Below are 24,288 nucleotides of genomic sequence, written 5' to 3' on the forward strand. Positions count from 1 at the left end.
CATATCATGGATAAAGTTTGTTAGCAGTTATAAAGATGATTTTCAGGAAAATGTCACCAACACAGGGCATTCCTTAAAGCTGATAAATCCCAGTACGGCTTAAGTTTCAAGGATTCTTTCTTGAATAATTTAGACCAGTATTATATTAATCCTATTTATAAATTATAGAATTTCAAAGTTGGAAAAGATTTTTAAATGTATTCATTTATGTGAATGAGAACTCAAATCTGTTAATAACAATTTCTTTATATTACTTTGTTCTGCAGCCAGAAAGGAACATGTCAGTTCTGTGTCTACAACTTTTACCTTAGATTGGTCATCTCTTCCATGTACACTGGAATATCTTTCAGTTTATTGTTGCTGAGAACAAGAGTACCCAGATTTTTCATATTGCTGATTGTTTCTGGCAAGCATGTTATTTTATTCCGTTGGAGCCATAATGTGTGTAGACTTTGCATTCTGAAGAATTAAGAGGTTTCTGTGATTAATCACATATAATATGAAAACCCTGGTTCTTATTAACCCCAAATTTTTTTAAATGGCATCTTGTATAACAACTCCTTTAACCAGTATACCTATTGAGTTAACTGACTTCACATTACCTGATTTTAGGGAAACTATAACAAGGGAGTTAATCTCTATCTACAGTATAGCTCTCATCATGTAGTGGTAGAAATTAAATCAATGTATTCTAGAATTCTTCACTATTCTCATAGGATTTCTTGCAGAAGAACTGCTAAAATGCTATCTAATCTGACTTAGAGTCTTAAGAGGAAACTCAGAAATTATTAATATGCCCATTTAGGGCAAGGCAGGTGTGCATAATGGTTAACAGCATGGACTCTGGGGCCAGGGTGCCTGGGTTCAAATCCTAACTGGCACGCTTACTAACTGTGATCTTGAGCAATTTACTATCATCTCCACATTAGTTTCCTCAATATGTTTTTAAAGTGCACAGAAGTGCCTGGCACGCACTAAGCAATGTTGTTATTGTTGTGGCCTATTCTTGTCAATTTGTTGAAGTCAGATAGCCAGTTTTTCTCTCCCAAACCCGCCCCCCCCCTTTTTTTTTGGCTGTACCACGTGGCTTGTGGGAATCTTAGTTCCCTGACCAGGGATCAAACCCGACCCTCTGCAGTGGAAGCGCTGAGTCCTAACCACTGGACCACCAGGGAGTTCCTCAAAACCTTTTTTTTTTTTTTAATTTGGAGTACATGAATATATTCTGTTGAAAAGTAGCATACATTATTTGGAACTAAATGGATCTATTGTGATTGATTATGTTTGGGGTCCCCTGTGTTTTGTTTATTCTTTCTTATTTATCATAGAGAGCTTCAACACATCTCTTGGTAGCAAAAAAATTTATTTACTTTACCTTTCTATAGTATCAGGAAGTTGTTCAAGTCTGTTGCTTCCCATATCAAGCCACTCAAGGGCAGGCATGTTCAACACAGCAGGAGGGATAGTAGTAAAGCGGTTCATACTCAAATCAAGGTGCGTAAGCTTTAACAAATTGCTGAGCTGAAGAGGAAGGCAAGGTTTTTCAAAATAAATGTCCACAATGTAAGCTACTAGAACACTCACAATGGTACAGGAGATATATCCCATCAAGGATTGTCTACATGATGCTTGCACTTTATTTAGTCACAGCAGTCCACAACAAATTTGAGATAACAATAATGCTAAATAACCTCCAGATAAGTGAAAAACTCTCTCATAGAAAGTTCATCTATTCAAAGAAAACTTATCTCCCAAAATAACCAAGCTCCAGGGCTTATAGCACCTGCCTGGCAGAAGCTTTTTTTTTCCATTCTGGGAGTAAACATATGTTTTCCTTTTATCTAGTAGCCGAGATTTTCTTGGGAAAACCCAAACTTCAGAATAATAGTTACTCTTGTTAACCCCCTTTCTTTGCGCCTGATGCTTTACATACGTTATCTCAGTCATAGAATTTATTGTTTGGTAATTCTATTTTTTAAATGAAAACATCAATAAAAAATTTATTAAGACTATATAACAACACCAGTGTGCTCAGCTTAAGAAAACAAATATATCAATATGACCGCCCTCAATGTACTTCTCCCTTCCTCCTCTTTAAAGATAACTCTATCCTGAATTTGGTATCTATTATTCCCATGCATTTTTTAAATGTTTTTATTACTATACATAAATATATGTTTTCTATATAGTTCTCTCTCTATATTACTATTATGTGTATTTTTCATAAACAAAATTATCTTTTTATATGTTTTTGAATTTTATTTAAAGATGATGATACTGTACTTATCTTTCTTTAACTTGCTTTTTTCTCTCAATATCAGTCTTTATATGTATTCACATTGATGCATATAGCTCTAGTTTATTCATCAACTTTACAAGGTGAGTACCCTTTTTCCCTTTTATGGACAAAATGGTTTAGGGAGGCCATGTGACTAGAAATGATGGAGCTATGATGTGCACTCAAGTTTTCGTGGACCTAAAGCTGCAAAATGTCTAAATTTCTCTTTCCTCTGTAGTGAAAATTTCAAAATGTAAGAATTTAGTTAACTTTTACAAAAGACTCTCCATTTAGCTAGGCAAGTTCTATGTTTTATTTCTATCTCAGGGCACATTCAGATTCATTCCACACCTTTAACACCTCAAAAAATGCACAAATATAGTGTTTTATGGGTAATGCAAAAAAGCAGTTTTCCATTTAGTAGCCGATATTTCTCTAGCTTTATAATTCGTCATGAATAAAACACTTTTCAAAACTTGTCATCAGACTTTTAAAATTTTCAAATGATTCAGAAGAGTGTATAAAAAGATTGTTTTTACATTAGCATAAATTTGTTTGTGTGTTACAGTGTGTGCAGTTTAATGACTGAGAGCTAAGTCTCCTGTTGCAGATTTCTCAGTGGGACTAGAACCCTTTGGTTTTAAAAGCTTGAAGAAAGATATTAAAACCATTATAATCTAAGTCTTAATTTTGCATAAGTGAAAATTGAGACCTAGTTATGTAAAGTGGTGTGTTCGAGGCCACACAGCTACTTAAAGGCCACACTTGGAAATAATTCCAGGCTCAAGATCTCAGTTCACTAATTGTTCCTGTAAAACGTATTTCTTTAAGTAAAGACATTAAGGTAAAGACAGGTTAATAGACATGCCCAAATTCACATAGCTTTTTAGTGACAGAACCAAAGCTAGAAATAAAATCACAATAATTAAAAATTAGAAATAAAATGTGTATTGGCCCTCTTTTAGGTATAAAGAAATTGTCCCTGTGATCATGATTTTCATCATAATCAAGTGTATACATTTCACTAAACTGAACTATTATAAGATCAGATGGATATAGCTATAGAAACTATGTTTTACTTGCAAGAGCAACAATAATTGGTGCATGTTTACTGATTTGGGGAGGAAAGTGACATTCTTACCAAGATAAAGTGGGAAAGGAGAATAGTCTTTTATTTTGAGTTTTCTTATTTTTCTTAACTTTTATCTTGCAAAATCATTGTTTTCAAGGCAAAGCACCATGGAAATTTCCTTTGCTGATTCTAAGAGCCTTAAATATGCTTGAAAAATAATAGGAATGTCTATATCTCCATGATCAGTTTGGTCTTACCAAGAACAAGATATCATACCAAATCAAAGTTTGAGGGCTTTCCAAGCCCACTGCCTTGCTTTACTTGGTAGAGCCTAGGAAGCTAGCAAACACATTTCCTAAACTGAAGAATTCATGTCTTTTTACTTTACCTCTATCTCAAAAGCTGATCACCTATAAAAACTAACTAATAAACAAAAGAGTTTTTCTATCACCACATTGTCTGTGCTTTATGATTATCATTTATTCATTCAATAGGCATTAAGTAACATCTACAACCCAGGCTGTGCCTTCAATTCTGGGAATTGAAATAAGTAAGATTCTCACTCTGGCCTTCAAGGAGATCACAGTCTAGTCAACTAATGATGTCAGTACTGTGACAATAATAGAAATAGCTTTTTATGCTAAATAAATCTTTCTCTAATTAAAAACATGCTTTATAATAATAGGAAATGGTTTTCACTAAATATTTTCTGAAATAAAATTTATAGCATTTTTCCATCAGTGTTATTTTTAATGATCACACAGTGGAGAAGTAAACCACTAGTAGAAGGAAAATAAAATCATAGGTATTTATATCATTCTGACCTCTTGTGGAAGATCACGTATATCTCTGTTAACAGCAAGTTCAAGTTTCTCCAAGCTGGCACAGTTACTTAGTTCCTTGGGGACAGTTTTGATATTGTTGTAACTAAGAATCAGTTCCTGAAGTCTAGTGAGCAGTCCTACAGAAAAATAATACACAATAAAGAGCAGAGGGATATAAAATAATGTTTCCAGTTATTAAGTATTACAGCATAACTTACTTGCCCGTTTCATATTGGCAAATTCACACTTAGGCTCTTCCCTTTTCCCAGTGTGTGTCCCTGCCCCTTCTTCAGATAAAGAGCTGGTGATTTATCAGTGCTTTAGACAAAAATATTTTTTTCATTCTGTTTTATCTATACTATATCCTGACCAGTTTTCCATTGGGGGATTTTTTTTTTCCTCATTTAAGGAATTTTCTCTAATTTTCTTTCTTGTCTTCAATTTGTTCCCTTCTAGGAGGAATAACCAAACCAACAATATTGTTTCCAGAATCTACACAATATTATTTCCAAAGAGACTTCTCTTGCATTGAAATCTCATCTTGAATCACCTCAGTAAATCCAGAAGCTTGTATTCCCTGGAAGCTTCAGTTTAGACTAGATGTTTAAAATTTTAAGATTCAGGACTATATAAAGATGAGATCTTTATTCCACGTATCAAAAAAAAATTCTCGGGGGCTTCCCTGGTGGCGCAGTGGTTGGGAGTCTGCTTGCTAACGCAGGGGACACGGGTTCGTGCCCTGGTCTGGGAAGATCCCACATGCCGCGGAGCAACTGGGCCCGTGAGCCACAATTACTGAGCCTGCGCGTCTGGAGCCTGTGCTCCGCAACAGGAGAGGCCGCGATAGTGAGAGGCCCGCGCACCGCGATGAAGAGTGGCCCCCGCTTGCCACAACTAGAGAGAAAGCCCTTGCACAGAAACGAAGACCCAATACAGCCAAAAATAAGTAAATAAAAATAAATTAAAAAAAAAAAAAGTTAGTTTAAAAAAAAATTCTCAGTGAAAAACACAGGAATAAAAGCAATTTTCCTTACCAATTCCTCGAGGTATGTCTGAAATTGTGTTTCGAGATAAATCTAACACAATAAGGTTCTGGAATCTTCCGATGAATTCAGGAATTTTCACCAAGCCAGTTCTATGAAGTTGCCATTCCTGTAGCTGATTTAGTTTTACTAGAGAAGAAGGGAGGGTCTAAACTCAAGTAAAAAAAATGAAAGAGTTACTATATTACTTAAATTATTTTAGTATCATGCCATACAGAAATATGACTGTAGAGATACTATTTGATTTGTAAAAGAACTTAGGAATATTTTTTCTTTAATGGGTTATATTTCCAAATACTTTGTGCTACTTCTAAGTTTTAAGAACTTTCCTTTTTTGGCAGGTGCTAAACCTTCAAACCCCAATCATAATAACATAAACGAAAATAACATATTTCAGTCAATATTGCACACACATAGAGCTGTGTTCTAAAGATTCTATTTTATTAGGCTTAACTAGAGTACATATGTTTGAACATGAGAATATGGTGGCTAATTGAAATTATAGAGAAAAAGATCATTCTAATCAATTCAAACTTCCCATTCTGTTTTGAAATAGTTTAGTTTTTTTAAGCAGATTTTCTTTTAATTTAAGAATTTTAAAAGTTTCAACTATTCTGAACTCTATGCCTTTTCCCTTTCAGCCTAAAGTAGCCAAAAGACAAAATAAAGGAGCTACCCTCTAGCTAAATATACCGATATGTATGAAAACAAACACTGACTCAAGGGATAGAGGTGGCCCTTGTCAAAATTAGAGTAGGCCTAATGTAAATAAGCAACTATGTTTGTGTGTGTGTGTGAGAGAGAGAGAAAGAGAGGGAAAGAGAGAAAGAGGAGATAATGTGAATCTGGTTGTGGACCTAAGAAAAAAATTAATATACATTTCCATTTTGTGAAGTTTTAACTGAGCATTTCCTTTTTTGTTTTTTTACTTTAAGGCCAAAGCTTTATTTAAAACACCTTCCGCTGCTTTTAATTGAGCATTTGCTTTGAAAAAGCTACACGATTTTTGTTAAGCAGATGGTCGCCTTTTTATGGAAAATGAGAAATTGCTTATTAGAAGGATTAGTGGGAGAAATATTACAAATGACTTAAATTTAGGCAGAGTTAAAGCACATTGGTTGAAGATTTGCAATAAAAAGTTGTGAAGTTACATTAATTTTCAGTTCATGTTGCCCAAATTCATTTGGTACATTATTAAAATTAGAATTCCTAACTATTCCAGACTTAAGCACATAATTTAAGAATCGTTCTCTCAACTCTCCCACAAAATGCGAAATATAAAAAAATCAAATATTACTTCTATAAAGCTTACCTTCCATTCCTCTTTTTCTATCTTCAAAATGACCCTTCCGTCTTCCCTGGTGACCTTTTCTCTTAGCTTGGTTAAGCTCACTCGTTCTTCCCAGATTCCCACTAGCCTAGGAGACCAGGAAATCATTTTAGTTCACAAGTAATGACATAGGTAGCATTCACTTTTGTATGAAAAAGTGACCCATCAAAAACAACCATTTGATTGACAGTGTCTGGAAATCAGACAAGAATTTAGTTTTCAAGAATTATAAATATGATTAATATGATAAATGCCCTATTTTTAAGTTTTTGAAAAGTATCATAACTCTCCATAGATGTTTTTGTAACAGCTTTATTGAGATATAATTCACATACCATAAAAATCCTTTTAAAGTATACAATTCAGTATTTTTTCATATATTCACAGAGCTGTGCAACCATCACCACTATCTGATCCAAAACATTTTCAGCACTCAAAAAGAAACCCCATGCCCTTAGCAGTCACTCCCCATTCCTCCCTCCCCCAGCCCCTGGCAACCAATAATCTACTTTCTATCTCTATGTCTATCTTTCTTTTTCTCTATCTCTACTTTCTATCTCTATCTTTTCTATATTTGCCTAATCTGGACATTTCATATAAAAGGGATTATATAATATGTGGTCTTCTGTGTCTGGCTTCTTTCATGTAGCATAGTTTTATCCAAAGTTTATGCATGCTGTAACGTGTATCAGTACTTCATTCCTTTTTATAGAAGAATAATATTCTGCCAAATTTTGTTGATCCTTTCATCAGCTGATGGACATCTGGGTCAATTCCATTTTTTAGTTATTCTGGATAATGCTACTATGAACATTCATGTACAAATTTTGAGGTAGACATATGTTTTCTCTTGAGTTTGTGTACTCTTAGGAGTAGAATCGCTGGGTCGTTTCGTAACTCGATGTTTAACTTTTTTAAAACTGCCAAACTTTGTCCAAATTGATTGCATCATTTAACCTTCCCACCAGCAGTGTATGAGGGTTCTGATTGCGCCACATCTTTGCCAACATTTGTTAGTGTCCATCTTTTTTTTAATGTCACATTTCTTTTTTTAAAAAAATTTATTTATTTATTTATTTATTTATTTATTTATTTTATTTTTGGCTGCATTGTGTCTTCGTTGCTGCGCACGGGCTTTCTCTAGTTGGGGCGAGCGGGGGCTACTCTTCGTTGTGGTGCGCGGGCTTCTCATTGCGGGGGCTTCTCTTGTTGTGGAGCACAGGCTCTAGGCACGTGGGCTTCAGTAGTTGTAGCATGCAGGCTCAGTAGTTGTGGCGCACGGGCTTACTTGCTCCGTGGCATGTGGGATCTTCCCGGACCAGGGCTCGAACCCATGTCCCTGCATTGGCAGGCGGATTCTTAACCACTGTGCCACCAGGGAAACCCAGTGTCCATCTTCTTGATCATAGCTATCCTAGGGGTGTGAAGTGGTACCTCACTGTTGTTTTGACTTGCATTTATTAAATATCTAATCCATAGATATTTAATTAAAAATGTTTTAAAGACTTGCAAATGATATAGTTCAACTTCAGAGTTAAATTGTATATTACTATATTCTATTATATCCAGATTTAGTTTTTCAGATATAAAAATGTACAAAATTCTAGAGCACATCCTATTGATTTTTGGTTCATAGCAAACATACATAATGTCAAGCTTATAAAAATGACTAACAAAAGGTTGCAGATGGTTTTCTATTTCTATACTAGAAATTTTTCATGTATGAAAAATAAAGAATAAGTTTAGAATTGAAATTTTGCACTTTTAGCCTATTAGAATGATACATAATAAAGAAATATAAGCAATCATCAAAGAAGATAGGTTTAATTAACTTGAATATTTATTTGCCAAAATTCTCTTGACATCTAAGAGTTAATATATATTCTTAGCAATTCTGCGTATTAACTGATCTTCAGTGAGGATTTTATTTTAATGAACAGAAAACCAAATATCTCTAAAAGTATAATATTTGCTGTCTATATATGTTTGTGTTTGCAAAACATTTCTATGGAGTCTGCGTATTTTCATCCACTGCTTGTCTGAAAGTTAACTAATCTGCTAACAAGTGCACTGTGGCAATGGCTATGTGTAGCCTTCTAGACTGAACAGCTAAGCTTCCAATAGGTGTGGTTAAGTGAGACAAAATGTATACTGCCATCTATTCAATTACACCAAGTTTTATAAAAATAGAACTATTTAAACAGTAGACATAATGATTATTAATTACTTATTACTCACTGAAATATATGTATTTCAGAGCAAGATTTAATGATGGGCAATGAAGTGTGTTATACCCTCATGTTTAATTTCAGTTAAAGAATTCATCAAGCACCCATTATATGCCAAATACTATGCTGGACATTGTGGATACAAAAAGCTCTGTCCTTAATGAGTGAGGCTAACTATTATTAAACAAGTTTATTTCCATCTCTTAAATGATTCATTAATTCTTTCTGGCTCTGTATTACTATGATCTAAGTCCAGAATGTATCACTTAATTTGGTGACCATGGGCAAGACATCTCACCTCTAAGGACCTTGCTGATAAAACATGGGGTTTGGATTAAATAATATCTAAGGTCTCTTCTAGCTCTAGTATTCTATAATGCCTACACTGTTTATTTTAAGCTTGATGTTCTTTCAAAGTTTTGAACAGAAATTTTCTACCTCCTCTAAAACCCTTTTATTATAGTCTAAAGACTTTCTCCAATGTTGTTATACCAACTCTTACCCAAGTGCTTGCTTTCTTCAAGGCAGCTTGGCATCCAAAGACAGAACAATTTCTGTTTAAACTTAAGGCTTTTTGAGCTAAATCTTTAGCCACTTTTAGCTGAGAGAAGAAGCATTAGATTACATTTTTACCCCTTGCCTGTTTTGTATAGAGAAAACTTGAAGCTGCTGAAATTAAATGATTCTTAACTAGACACATATAACAGGTGAAATTCAAGAGTTTAGAACCAACTCGTGATTTCTGACCACAGTTTTTTAAAAAGTGGATAGGATTTATAAGAGTACTCGAGTCAATAGAGAACAGAGAACAGACTTGTGGTTGCCAAGGGAGGGGTGGGGTTTGGGATTAGCAGGTGCAAACTAGTATATATAGGATGGATAAACAACAAGGTCCTATTGTATAGCACAGGGAACTATATTTAATAGCCTGTGATAAACCATAATGGAAAAGAATATAAAATATATATATATATATACATATAACTGAGTCTCTTTGCTGTACAGTAGAAATTAATACAACATTGTAAATCAACTATACTTCAATAAATTTTTTTTTTAAAAAGAGTACTTGAGTCAAGTTTGTCATAATTGTATAATATAAACATAATATGTGTCATAAGAGTAGTTTTACATATTTCAGTCTAGGGAAATTTAAGACCTAAGGTGAATATAAGCTTACTGAGTCACATTGCTTAGGTACGAATACACGTGAATACCAGTTCCACATTTATTAGCCGTGTGATCTTTGACAAGTTACCTAGGCCTATCCTTCAGGTATTCCATCTTTAAAATGGAGTAAATAATATCACCTATGTGTGGCAGAGACTGCTTATCATTCCCCAGTATCTGTTACTCCTCTTCTTCCTCAGTAACAGATCCTCTAAATTTAACTGGGCACAAGACTTCATGTAGCCATCCTCCTTTGCAGCTAGGTATGGGTCATATGAAGCTTTGGCTAGTGAGATGTTAGCAGAAATAGTAATGTGTGCAACTTCCTGCTGGCTGGAATCAAGTACATTGGCCACAGTTGGTGTATCTATGTATTGGGGGCCATGAGGTGACTAAAGTCCATTCCTAAAGGAATGGAGACTATGCACAGTTGAGCAACAAGATAAAAGCCCGAACGTGTGACTCAGTGGAGTGCTGTGCCAGCCCTCTTCTTTGCTGGGAGAATGCCAGTTATTTCTAAGTGTTTACGCTTCCTCCAAGTTACCCAAGTGTAAATCTTAATTTGTCTAAACCAATCATACAATCTCATTTCCCTGGAAGGTAACTGGATTAGGGGTGTACTAATGACCCAATTCTGGCCAATGAGGGGTGAAGGAGAAGTTTGATGGAGACCTCAGAAAGGTTTTCTCATTCTTAAAGAAGATACAGAAATAAATAATTCCTGCTCTTCTGATAACGTAATGATGCCTGGCTGTGATGCCTGGAAGTATACCAGTCATCCTGTGACACTGAGAGAAGCTAACCTGAGGACCAAACTGACACACTGATAAAAAGAAGCTGAGTCTTTAAAACTGTTGAAGCTTTGGAATTGCCTTACCTCAGGACTTCCTTATTGTTTAAGCCATTTTTAGTTGAGTTTCCTGTTATTTGCTGACACAAGACCATTTTTTAAAATGAGATATAACTGACATATAACATTATATTAGTTCTAGATGTACAACATAATGGTTTGATATTTGTACCTATTGCAAGACCATTTAATGTTTAGAAAGAGACCTAACAAATGATAACTGAAGGGAGCTACGTGGAATCTATGAGGAAAGGGGCTATCCTTGCAAGAGTAGTAGGATAATTTGGAGATATCCAATGAGGAAGGTAGGTTGGTATCAATAAGGCAGAGGAAGTGAGAGCCGAACTATTTAAGTATAGCCCAAATAGAGGAATCAGGTGATCCACAGGGGCCCTGGCTGGAACTCACAGCTATTTAAATAGGTGAGAATCTACCGTACCTTCTACTGCCAGTTGTTGTTTTAGATCCTAGGGAATATAATGTTGAACAAACAATCTCTGAAAAGTAGACTAAATGATACTAATCAAACTTTGATGAAAGTTGAACAGACTCCTAGGGCAACTACTATTTTCACTTACAGACACTTGTATTTTTTGTGGCCCCCATCACATGGCCACACTTAATTGTCAGGTGCTTCCTTTAGTTATATTTTGGGTTTTCAGTAAACAGAAACCTCTATCAAATTCAATAATAGGCATTTAATAAATACTATTTTTAATAATAAGGATGTTATGAATTTTTGCTAATTCAAGATAATAAACATGTTATAGCATACTTTAGTTGAAATTCCTTCTCTCGCTTCAGGTCTTCATTGTATTTCTTTATTCTTTTCTCCCAAACTTCCTTTAAAGAATTGACAGCCCCAGTACAAACCACATTTTCTGACATGACTTCTCCACATTGTCACAGAGTCACCAACTTCATTAAATTTTGAATAGCTGAATCACAGATGCCATCTCAGAAAGGGCCTGATTGTACCAGAGGGAAAAAAAAAACAGTAGTGTTTCAGAATGTTTACTGAGTACCACAATGATCATAACAGCTTTTTACTGAACACATTCCATGTTCCCAAAACTATTTTATGCACTTAACATGCCATATTTCACTAAATAATTCTCATAAAAATATCATGACATGGGTACTTATATTGTCTCTAACACACAGATGAGAAAATGGATCCCTAAAAAACGTGGGCAATTGGTTAAGGTCTCATCTCTAATAAGTGGCAGAGGGGGGAACTGATGCCAAGTCTACTTCCTTTGTTACTATTAATTCACAATAATGAAAAACTGCAACTAGTTTACGTGTCCAGTTATAAGGAAATGTTTAATAATGGATATACAAGATAAGCAGGTATCTTGGTATATCTGCTTAATCTAGATGCTATATGTACAAGCTGGAATTCAGTTAAGTGGGATATATTGGTATTGTTTTCTCTTGTGTAAAATAAATGGCAAACGGACTCATCTAACACTGAGGATTGTGATGTGAATCTCAGAAATGGGAGGAAAATAATAATAGGGGAACGGTTATGTAAATTATGGTAGATCTATTTGATGGAATGCTCTTTGTCTTACAAATAATAGTACTGATTTTTCACCATATTATATTAGTAATAATGAAAAAATTTGATTCACAATTAATTTAACTATTTTGTTCAAAATTCAAGAAGTCAAAGATGTCCACAATTACCACTTCTATTCAACATTATACTGGAATGCAATAATGCAAGAAAATTAAATAGAAAGGTATAAAGTTTGGAAAGGAAAAAGTGAAATTTGCAACAGCATAGGAAAAAAGGTACTCTCATGCACTAAAGGTGACAGTATATATTGTTATATTCTCTATGGAGAGAATTTTAGTAATATCTATCAAACTTACAGAGCCACATTCACACTCATAAGAATATATACTGTAAATATTTTCAATTGTAGAATGACATATTACAAAGTTATTCACTACAGTGTTTTTCATAACAGCAAAAGATTGGAAACAACATAACTTTCCACCAATAAATTATAGTGCATGCATATCATGGGAAATTATATAGCTCCATAAAGAAGGAAAAGCATTTTATATACTGATATACCATGATCTCCAAAATGTATGACTATGACAGTTTATTGTCCATTCTAATTAATATGGATACTTGGGTCCCAGATTTTTGCTATTATGAGTAATACTGTTTCTAAAATTCCTGTTCTTATCTTCTTGTTGCTCAAGTGGTATTATTCCTACTGAGTATATACCCAGGACTAGAATTGCTAGATCACTGTGTATGTGGACTGTTCAAATTTATAAGATAGAGCCCAATTGTTTTCCAAAATGATTATGCCCATTTATACTCTTACTACAACTGTATAAGGGTCCCCATCGATGTATATCCTCACCAATACACTACTGCATAAAATGATATCTCATCGTGATTATCATTTACGCTTTCCTGATTAATAAATGCTCCAGGCTAATAAACAAAGATTGTCCAGTTGAATAAGAGACAAAATCCTGTGTATTGTTTACAAAAGGCACACCTAAAACATAAAGATAGAAAAAAATGGAAAGTACGAAAAAGAAAAAGATCACTCCTAGGTTTATACTCAAGAGAAATGAAAATATATGTTCACACAAAAACTTGTACATGAATGTTGATAGTAGCATTATTCTTAAGAGCCCTAAAGTAGAAAACAAATGGCTATTAACTAACGAATGGACAAACAAAATGTGGTGTATGCATACAATGGAATGTTATTCTGGCATAAAAAGGAACAAAGCACTGATACATGCTACATCATGGAGAAATTTTGAGTAAAATTATGCTGATAGAAGCCAGACACAAAATACCACAAATTGTATAATCCCATTTATATGAAATGTCCAGAATAGGCAAATCCATGAAGAAAGAAAACAGATTAGTGATAACCAGGGGCTTTGCAGAAGGGGAAATAGGAGTGATTGCTAAGGGTACGAAGTTTCTTTTTTGAATGATGAAAATCAACTTTTTGAAATAAATCAACCTATGAAAAAGCAGACTTATTTATGGCTAAAAACCAGAATGTAATAAATGTGGTACATCTTGAAAATATAAAAATAAAAGTACTTTTAATAGAATGTGGAAGAAGGAAATGGGGAAGTAGAGGGTAGGGAAGTCAAGAGATACTGTCTATACTTTATGGAACAAGAAATAGAGATTTAAGTATTTAAGTTATAAGGCAGTCAAAAGAGAAATTAAAATAGGGATATAACTCTATGGGGGTGCAAGTGAACTTAAGCATCATCTTTCATAATGAAACTCCATAGACAATGTCTAAAGCTGAGAAGACACAGCATAACTGCCTTTGGAAAAGAAAAATGTATTATGGAGATAACCACTGAAAACTAATCCTGAAATAGTTAAAATGGTTACTTCACGACAAAGGAGCAAGAACATACAATGGAGAAAAGACAGCCTCTTCAATAAGTGGTGCTGGGAAAACTGGACAGCTACATGTAAAAGAATGAAATTAGAACACTCCTTAACATCATACACAAAAATAAACTCCAAAAGGATTAAAGACTTAAATGTAAGACCAGACACTATAAAACTCTTAGAGGAAAACATAGGAAAAAACACTCTTTGACATAAACCACAGCAAGATCTTTTTTGACCCACCTCCTAGAGTAATGGAAATAAAAACAAAAATAAATAAATGGGACTTAATTAAACTTCAAAGCTTTTGCACAGCAAAGGAAACCATAAACAAGACAAAAGGACAACCCTCAGAATGGGAGAAAATATTAGCAAATGAAACAACAGACAAAGGATTAATCTCCAAAATATGCAAGTAGCTCATGGAACTCAATATCAAAAAAACAAACAATCCAGTTTAAAAAATGGGTGGAAGGGGCTTCCCTGGTGGCACAGTGGTTGAGAGTCTGCCTGCTAATGCAGGGGACACGGGTTCGAGCCCTGGTCTGGGAGGATCCTGCATGCCGCGGAGCAGCTGGGCCCGTGAGCCACAACTGCTGAGCCTGCGCGTCTGGAGCCTGTGCTCCGCAACGAGAGAGGCCACAATAGTGAGAGGCCCGCACACCGCGATGAAGAGTAGCCCCCGCTTGCCGCAGCTAGAAAAAGCCCTCGCACAGAAACGAAGACCCAACATAGCAATCAATCAATCAATCAATAAATCTTAAAAAAAAAAAAAAAATAGGTGGAAGACCTAAATAGACATTTCACCAAGGAAGACATACAGATGGCCAAGAGGCACATGAAAAGATGCTTAACATCACCAACTATTATTGAAATGCAAATCAAAACTACAATGAGGTATCACCTCACGCCAGTCAGAATGGCCATTATCAAAAAATCTAGAAACAATAAATGCTGGGAAGGGTGTGGTGAAAAGGGAACCTTTCTGCACTGTTGTGGGAATGTAAATCGATACAGCCACTATGGAGAACAGTATGGAGGTTCCTTGAAAAACTAAAAATAGAACTACCATATGACCCAGCAATCCCACTACCGGGCATATACCCTGAGAAAACCATAGTTCAAAAAGAAACATGTACCACAATGTTCATTGCAGCACTATTTACAATAGCCAGGACATGGAAACAACCTAAGTGTCCATCGACAGATGAATGGATAAAGAAGATGTGGAACATATATACAATGGAATATTACTCAGCCATAAAAAGAAACGAAATTGAGTTATTTGTAGTGAGGTGGATGGACCTAGAGTCTGTCATAACAGAGTGAAGTAAGTCAGGAAGAAAAACAAATACCGTATGCTAACGCATATATATGGAATTAAAAAAAAAAGGTACTGATGAACCTAGGGGCAGGACAGGAATAAAGAGGTAGACATAGAAAATGGACTTGAGGACATGGGGTGGGAGGGCAAAGCTGGGGTAAAGTGAGAGTAGCATCGACATATATACACTACTGAATGTAAAATAGTTGGCTGGTGGGAAGCAGCAGCATAGCACAGGGAGATCGGCTCTGTGCTCTGCGATGACCTAGAGGGGTAGAATAGAGAGGATGGGAGGGAGGCTCAAGAGGGACGGGATACGGGGACATGTGTATGCATATGGCTGAGTCGCTTTGTTATGCAACAGAAACTAACACAGTATTGTGGAGCAATTATACTCCAGTAAAGATCTATTTTAAAAAATAGTTACTTCTAGGGTGATAGAAATGAGGTGGATAATATTGCTTTTCATTATTAATCTCTAAATTACTGATTTCTTTAAACTAAAAGTATGCAGTGTGTGTGTGAGAGAAAGAAAGACAGAGACAGAGAGAGGGAGAAAAATGTGTTGATATTACAGAGGGAAAAAGTTTAACATTTCAGGATGAATGTATAAGCGCCAATACGCAGAAAATTATTAGGAGGAGGTCCTTATTTTAAGCAATGCATGCAGAATTTAAACAGAAACAGATCTGCAAGATCTTTTGGCCATCAAGAAACCTTGGGATATTTATGCTAATAATCCAACCCCCTGTCCAGTTACAATTTATTATCTCAGCTGTAAGCAGGTTTGAAGTAGTTATTTATCAAATAATAAAGTTTAAAATCTCAAGTATCTACATGTAAATGTGTATTTTACTGGACATATATAACTATTCATGTGCTCATTCATGTCCTCGTTTGCCATTAAACTTAGGTCAGCCATCTGTTTTTCTGTAATAGTGACCAATGCCCCTTTGAGGAAAACAAGTCAGTAGTGATATGTGTGTCTGCCTCCAGCATGGGATTGTGTTCTCTACCTTGATTACTACAACAGAAAAGCACATCGCGTGGCGGTGAAGTAGGCATGGCTGTGACATGACTCAGGAGTCAGCTTCCCAGAGTCAAAAGAAAACAAAAGAAATACAATCTCAGAAGAAATACTTCTTGACTTCTGGGGAAATCAATCTTCCAGAGAAGGACAACTACCTGAATGACTATGAACCTCCAAGAGACTTTTAAATTCAATTCCAATTTTAGTTGTACATTCCAGCAAATACTGACACAGTAAAAACATCAACAGCAATTTATTTATATGTCAAGAGTGGGAATAAATGTTTTTGAAAAATACTTACCACAGTCGGTAGATGAAAACGCTGACATGCCCAAAGTTAGTGTATCAACTAGGAGTGGATTGCTGGGAGAACTGTTTTCAGTGTGACTCCGAATGATTAAAATCCTCAGTCAGACCGTAACCAAGTGAAATGTAATGTCAGCCTAGTTCTAATTTTAGTTCATGGTCAAAGCTGAGAATAGCAAAAATCACATGGAGCTTCTGCACAAAGGATCAGCTGATAATGTATGTGAGTGCATTCCGTACACTGCAAAATGCCGTACTGCAGGTATTATAAAACCATCAGGCGTAACTACTTCTAAGCTCCTGAAAAATAACTCCTATTGAAAGTCCTTCCACTTTTCATGATTTATACCTTTTGGGTATTTAATAGAATTTAATGAATCTGTTCCAAGCAAAGAAATTGAGAAATACACAGATGTATGGCATAACAAAAACCCTACCTAGTAAGCCATAGATATTTAAATATTTAAACTAAAGTTTCAACTGTTTCAGAAAAAAAGAAAAATGAAGGTGTGGAGAAATTCAGGTAACAGAGGAGCCCCAAGCTTCTGCTGCATCCAGGTTTTAATTCTCATCTCTTCAGACTTCAAAAACAGGAGTTAATTCCAAATTCTTTAAAAATATATGTATTTATTTTTTGAATTGGTAATATATGAACATGGAACAAAATTCAAAAGATGATGAACCCTTCTCGCCTCCAGCCATTAAGTTCTCTTCTCTGAAGGCAACCACTATTGCTAGTTACTTCTGTGCCCTTCCAATGATGGTCTGTGAATTTACAAGCATGAATATGTCTATATTCTTTAAAAGCCCACACACATGCTGGTATGCACACACACACAAATGGTAGCATACTATATACATTGTTCTATACCATGTTTTCTTACTTAGAATATCTTGAAAATTGTTTTATATTAGCATATTTAGAGTTACATCCTTCTTTTTAATGCCTACATAGCATTTTGGTGTGTAGGTTGGTCATAATTTGTTTAGTCACTTGGACACTTCCAACAACCTCAGTGCTTTTAAATGCCTGATTATTCCATAGAAGTTCTCTAATGCTTCTATAGTGAATAAGCTCAGAGAGTTATGGGGTTGCTCAAGATTACAGAAAGAGTAAAGATCACAGAACCTAAGCTGTGATCCTGTCCAGAGAGTTTGCACTGTCCAGAGAGTTTGCACCATCCCACACGTGGCTGCCTTGAATATGTTCATAAGTCAACACTGAAGTTCAAGGAGGAGTTTTGTTTCCATTTAAAAGAAGACTAAATTGTCCCCGTGGAAACAATTTAGATTTACTTCTGCCTTTGGCACTGTCTACAATTAAATTTTAACTTGACAAAGTTTATAGAAAACCCATAAATTTCAAAGCTTCTCTCTCCTTCTCTTATCTAGCCTCTTATTTTCCATACTCAGATCTAAGAGGCAACACTGCCGGAAGTGAGACCAGTTGAGAAGTTGTTAAAGTGACCTACACTAGAGAAATGGCAGGGAGAGCGGGGAAAAGTGAACAGATTTATGAGCTATTTATGAAGGAGATTACAGTTCTAGTGATTTGAGGACAACAGGGGATTAGAGAGAAAGAAGAGATAAGGCATGTATAGTGAATATCTGTCATTCATGGCTGCCCCAAATCTTGCGAACACCTTCTCCATAGTTTGATAACCCCCTCATTGTGAATCCCACTTTACCAAGATAGAATTAAGGGGAAAAAATCCCAGTCTCCCTTGCTGCTGGATTAGGGAATGTGACTAAGGTTCTGCTAATCATATACTTTGATTTAGAGGCAAAGAATGTGAGGACAGAGGCTGGGTGACTGGAGTCCATTTTGGCTGGTATGGGTAGAGCAGACAATATATTCAGGGGTCAGTTTTGGCAGCAAGAGTTTCCTGACCACAGTAGACACAGCTAGTTCTGGAGACAAACTCAGCAGCATCCTTACTAGGCCAGTTCTGTAATGTAGCTCCAGGAGTTGTTTTGTGAACTAATATCCCTTCCTTAAACTTGCTAGGGAGAATTCTGTTATCTGCATCCGAGAAAATGACACAACAACTATTTTAACGGTTTCATGTTATGTTTCCAAATATATTCTTACGTTGCTATTTCTTCATATACCAATTTCAGAATCACCTATTGACTTTGTACCATGAAAGATGAAAATTCTGTGGTCTTAAACCACCCACTCATTATCTCTCTCCTCCTCCTGTCCTCACAATCTAGTTCTATCACAATTTTTGTTAAATCAGTAGTGTTCATTATTATTATGAAAATATTATTCATAGATGAACTAAATAGTGGATATGATTACATTCCTTTGCTTTGGAACTTTGTTTTTTCTGGAGTTAAGTGTACTTTTTTAACTTGCTTAATTTTTTGTGTACCTATTACTATATCTTTATATACTTGAATATCCCAGCTCCCACTTGTACCTTGGACAAGTTATTTAATTTCTCTGTGCCTCAGTTCTTTATTGGTAAAATGTAGATAAAAATTAGGGCTTCTCATGGGCTTTCGTGAGTATTAAGTGAGTTAACATATGAAATTCAGAGCTTGGACAATGCCTGAACATAATAAGTACTCAATGAGGGTTTGTTATTATTTCCACCCTCCAGTAGTGGAGCCAAGAGAAGGGAGGAGCTGGGTGTGGATCTGAGTGCCATATGATCATAAGAAGATTGGCTAAGTCTAAAGGAATTTTCTTCTGTGACTGAGACAAAATTAAGGAGAAGAAAGCTTTACAGTGGAGGGGAGATAAATGCGCTCATCTTAAATGGCTTCACTCTTCACACAAAGTATCTCATTTTACATTGTTGCACACATTGGTTTATCCTTTCCTGTCATTGTGTGTTGCCAGCTGCTTGGTGCCCAGGTTTGCATTCTGAGGTCCCTCAGGGATATATTTCATTGGAAACTACGGCCCTGACTGCATTCAATTGCAATGCTTGTGTTTAGAAAAAGAAAACAAATCTAGAAGAGGGCCAAGTGGGATGGCCAGGTGAGAGAGGGAATAAAAGCACATTAAAAATGTAACGTCATCCAAAAGAACTCAAAGCAGGACTCGAAGAGGTATTTGTACACCCAATGTTCATCACAGCAATACTCACAATATCCAAGAAGTGGAAGCAACACACATATCCATTTACAGATGACTGGATAAGGAAATTGTGGTGTATACCTACAAAGGAATATCACATGCTACAACACGGATGAAACTTGAGAACATTATGCTAAATGAAAAATTTTAAAAAGTCACGAAAGAACAAATTATATATCATTCTACTCACATGAAGTACCTAGAGTAGTCAAAGTCACAAAAACAGAAAGTAGAAAGGTTAATAATATGAGGAAATGTTCATGATACCAGTTACAAGAAAGAAAAGGTTACAGACTTTTTGTTCTATTCAGGTATTCATTTGATTGGATGAGTCCTACCCACATGAAGGGGTGAAATCCGCTTTACTCTGTCTACCTATTCAAATGTTAATATCATCCAGAAACACCCTCACAGACATACCCAGAATAATGTTTGACAAATGTCTGGGCATCCTGTGGCCCAGCCAAGTTGACACATAAATTAGCCATCACAGTAGGCATCCCTATTGTATGCACAAAAAAATCCAAGGTTTAGAGAGAGTAAGGGACTTGTCAAAGACACAGCTGGAAAATAGCTGAGCTAAATTCCAACTCAAATGGATCTGGCCCCCAAACCTTGATCATTGGGCTATTCTGCTTCCTCTTAAAAACAAGTTTATGGAAGTTACACAGAATTATATTTGTAGATAGACACCAATAATATCAAAGCAATTTTTTTTATTTTTTAATTTGTCTATTGAGAGGCAGTGAATGAAGATGGGAGAACAAATGTAAAAGTAACAGGGGGCTGAGAATAGTTCATGCTACCTAGTTCTATTTCCTTTTCACTCTATTCCATAACCTGTGTTAATAAATGCAGACATTTAGAGAAAGATTGTAACGTTTTTAAACACATAACACTAAGTAAAGCAGTTATTACCTTGTTTTTTTTTTTTTAAATTGATTTTATGAAACCTAGAGTGTCTTCTTTTACAAAGTATAATAAAACAATAGGATTAATAGTTGTTTAGTCAAACTTCTTCCCACAAATTCTAACAAGACTACAGTACTATAAGTAATCATATCAAGCATACAAGCCTCTATTTTGTGTGTGACCCATTCGTTCAAATAAGAACAGGAGAAAATAATGGTACACAAGGAAAAATGGAAAATAAGAGTGTATTACCTTGGGATTTTAATTTTTATTATTAATTTATTAATTAATTAATTTTTGGCTGTGTTGGGTTTTCGTTGCTGTGCGCGGGCTTTCTCTAGTTGTGGCAAGCGGGGCTACTCTTCGTTGCGGTGCACGGGCTTCTCATTGCGGTGGCTTCTCTTGTTGCTGAGCACAGGCTCTAGGTGCGCAGGCTCAGTAGTTGTGGCGCCGGGCGTAGTTGCTCCACAGCATGTGGGATCTTCCCAGACCAGGACTCGAACCCGTGTGCCCTGCATTGGCAGGCAGACTCTCAACCACTGCGCCACCAGGGAAGCCCGGCAGGCGGATTCTTAATCACTGCACCACCAGGGAAGTCCCTACTTTGGGATTTTGATCTGTAATGCTCTTTTTATGACCCTCTAGAGTCCTTTAATAAAACAAGTAAACTATTAGCAATTTGTCAGAATGCAAGGCTTTGAAACGGAAACACCATATAACTCTAGAGAACAAAGAAAAATAAATATATGAGACCCTCATTTATCAGATCAATAATTTTTCAATGTTAAAAATTCTATCTTGCAAAGATAGAATTTGAAGCCTCTATAATTGCACTTCAAATATTTGAAAGACAAACAAGAATACTTTAAAAACTGATTTGTTCAGCTCTAGAACTTTCTGGAACACTGATATTCTTTAATGTGGAAATGTTCCAGTAAAAAAGGTTGGGTGAATGTGTGTGCATGTGTGTGTGTGTGTGTTTGTGTACCCAAGGTCCTAAATAACAGATCACATACTTGCCCAATATTAGGAAGTCAGCTCTTCTCCATATTTTGATACTTATATTAGAAAGTTATAGCTACATACTAACTTGTTCCACTTTGTCTGACAAAACAGCTATTTCCTCCTGAGACAGTAGGAAATACCATTAGGCACCAAATGTCTTTCCCCTGGAGCTCCGGCTCTCAGATTCTAGCCAGTCTCAAATGACTTCTGCCACATTACTCCATAGAGTTGCAATGTTTTAATAACTTTAATAGTGAAGTTACTAAAATGGCTGAGAAGAGTATCTCATTTTTTAAATGTATTAATTAATTAATTAATTTATTTTTGGCTGTGTTGGGTCTTCGTTTCTGTGCCAGGGCTCTCTCCAGTTGCGGCGAGCGGGGGCCACTCTTCATCGCGGTGCGCGGGCCTCTCACTATCGCGGCCTCTCCCGTTGGGGAGCACAGGCTCCAGACGCACAGGCTCAGTAATTGTGGCTCACGGGCCTAGTTGCTCCGCGGCATGTGGGATCTTCCCAGACCAGGGCTCGAACCCGTGTCCCCTGCATTAGCAGGCAGATTCTCAACCACTGCGCCACCAGGGAAGCCCCGAATATCTCATTTTAAATGCTAATTATTCCCTTTTCCCTATTATTAAATATGTGTTTTGTAACAAAAAGTTAATGTATTTCACCAGGCATGTACTTAAAATGTACTTCTGACCTTGAGACTTTTGTATTGGTTGTCATTTTTGATAGATACACACACACACACATCATTTCCCTAAACCAATCAACGGTGGAGACACAAGAAAATATTACATGAAAACCATTTGTTCTATAGCCTACTGGGGATGGGCCAAAAATTAGAAGGTCATGGAAATGATTTAATCTTCATTTGTGAAAAGTATGCTGTGAATCCAGGTAACAAATATGTCATTTAGCCAACAAAATACAAGTGAACAAAACATAATTTCTCTTATGAATGAAGTGGTTGCCATATTTTTCCCCTTAAACTGTCTTTCTTATGTAAAGATAATTCTCACATGAAATATAGAACCTAGGCAATAGTACTCAATATTATGCAACTTCCTTGGGCAATTTAAACCTAAAATCAGATGAACACAAAATAAAAGCCATTATAATCTTGCTTTGAAAGAAAAAAAAAATAGAAAAAACGATACCCCTTCCATACCCACCAAATATTGGCACAAAAATTGCACTGGCTTCCTATATGTTGAATGAGATATTTTTACCTCATAACAAATTGAAAAGATATGCTCCTTCTGCTTTTATTCTTATGCACTGCTTTTTAGTTCTATGGAAATAAAAGTTACACTAAATTTTAAACTTTCACTGGATAATTTTGTATGAATTACATAATACTTTGTTTCCAGGATATTGACCCAACTTTTGAGATATTGTATACATTTCAAAGGGGAACTACAAAAATTATTTTTTCATATGTCCACAAATACCATGCAGAACCTTTAATAGCTAATAAAGATAGAAACTATGAGAATTTTTATTGTATTTAGAAAGTATTATAAACTGAAAAGAAACATCTTATGGAAATAATGCCATTTTATTGAAACTGGAACGCACTGCATTTATATATCAATATTTTTAATATTCATAAACTTATTTGGGAAACTAGGGCAGTAAATGACAGTGGTGGTTTTAAAAAATCATGCCATCTCTCTGACAATCTGTCCTGCTCTGTCCAAGCAACACTTGAACCAATGGGGCCCTTCTAAACTTGTGCCAGAAACAAAATAAGGTTAAGGCCAGGTTCTGGCGCAATTTGTGAGCCTTTGGCTTGCAGAGTTGTTAGTCTGATGGCTTAGCCTGTGGATTCCTCTCTGTCACATTTGAATATCTAATGTTTCAAATTGTTAGTCATGTTCGGATTTATATTCATGTCTGCAGTTTCCAATTACTTACTTAGACCTGCCATCAACTTTGTTAACTTGCCTTGGTTACTGCACTCTGAACTCTGGTTGCATTTTTCAAGGAAATTAAATTGCTAAGTTTTTCCAGATAATTGCACTCTGTACAGGCTTTATAAGTTTTCTTTTCTTTTTTTTTTTTTACTTTCCTTTTCACCATATTTTTAGAACGATCTACCACATACTTAGAAGCTTCTTGCAGCAAACTTGAAGTTAAATAGTTTATTGCAAGTTCAACCCGGTCTGATGGCTCCCCTGGGAAGGCGGGTGGGTGGGGGCAGTGTGCTGCTCGTGACAGGAGGCTGCCGCCCGCTCAGCTGAGAAGAGGGTGAGCCCACCTTTAAGCGTCCTGACTTCCCCCTGTGTCTAACCTAAATTCTTGACCTCCCACCTGTTCTCATTTCTTCCATCCTATCTCTTAGTAAGACCCACAACAGCTGCTCCCCATGCTGGGCGTTGTAACATTCCACATGGTACCCAGTAAAAGCCTGAT

General features: G+C 35.9%; 1 protein-coding gene across 3 annotated transcripts in view; it reads right to left on the reverse strand.

The window, feature by feature from the left end:
* LRRC39 (leucine rich repeat containing 39) overlaps positions 1-16,981 on the reverse strand; it is a 28,964-nt gene extending 11,983 nt beyond the window's left edge. The window contains exons 1-7 of one of the 3 annotated variants that reach the window (XM_057548021.1): positions 16,857-16,981; positions 11,571-11,763; positions 6,530-6,635; positions 5,209-5,365; positions 4,175-4,311; positions 1,376-1,521; positions 307-459 (exon numbers count right to left, since the gene is read on the reverse strand). In XM_057548021.1, coding sequence (XP_057404004.1) covers positions 307-459; positions 1,376-1,521; positions 4,175-4,311; positions 5,209-5,365; positions 6,530-6,635; positions 11,571-11,683 — 812 coding nt within the window. In that variant the 5' untranslated portion in view covers positions 11,684-11,763; positions 16,857-16,981. The remainder of the gene's footprint in view (positions 1-306; positions 460-1,375; positions 1,522-4,174; positions 4,312-5,208; positions 5,366-6,529; positions 6,636-11,570; positions 11,764-16,856) is intronic. The other 2 variants (XM_057548015.1, XM_057548030.1) reach the window with 2 other exon arrangements.
* Between the last annotated feature and the right edge of the window lie 7,307 nt (positions 16,982-24,288).

Source organism: Balaenoptera acutorostrata, chromosome 1 (genome assembly GCF_949987535.1).
Source record: "Balaenoptera acutorostrata chromosome 1, mBalAcu1.1, whole genome shotgun sequence".
NCBI lineage: Eukaryota > Metazoa > Chordata > Mammalia > Artiodactyla > Balaenopteridae > Balaenoptera > Balaenoptera acutorostrata.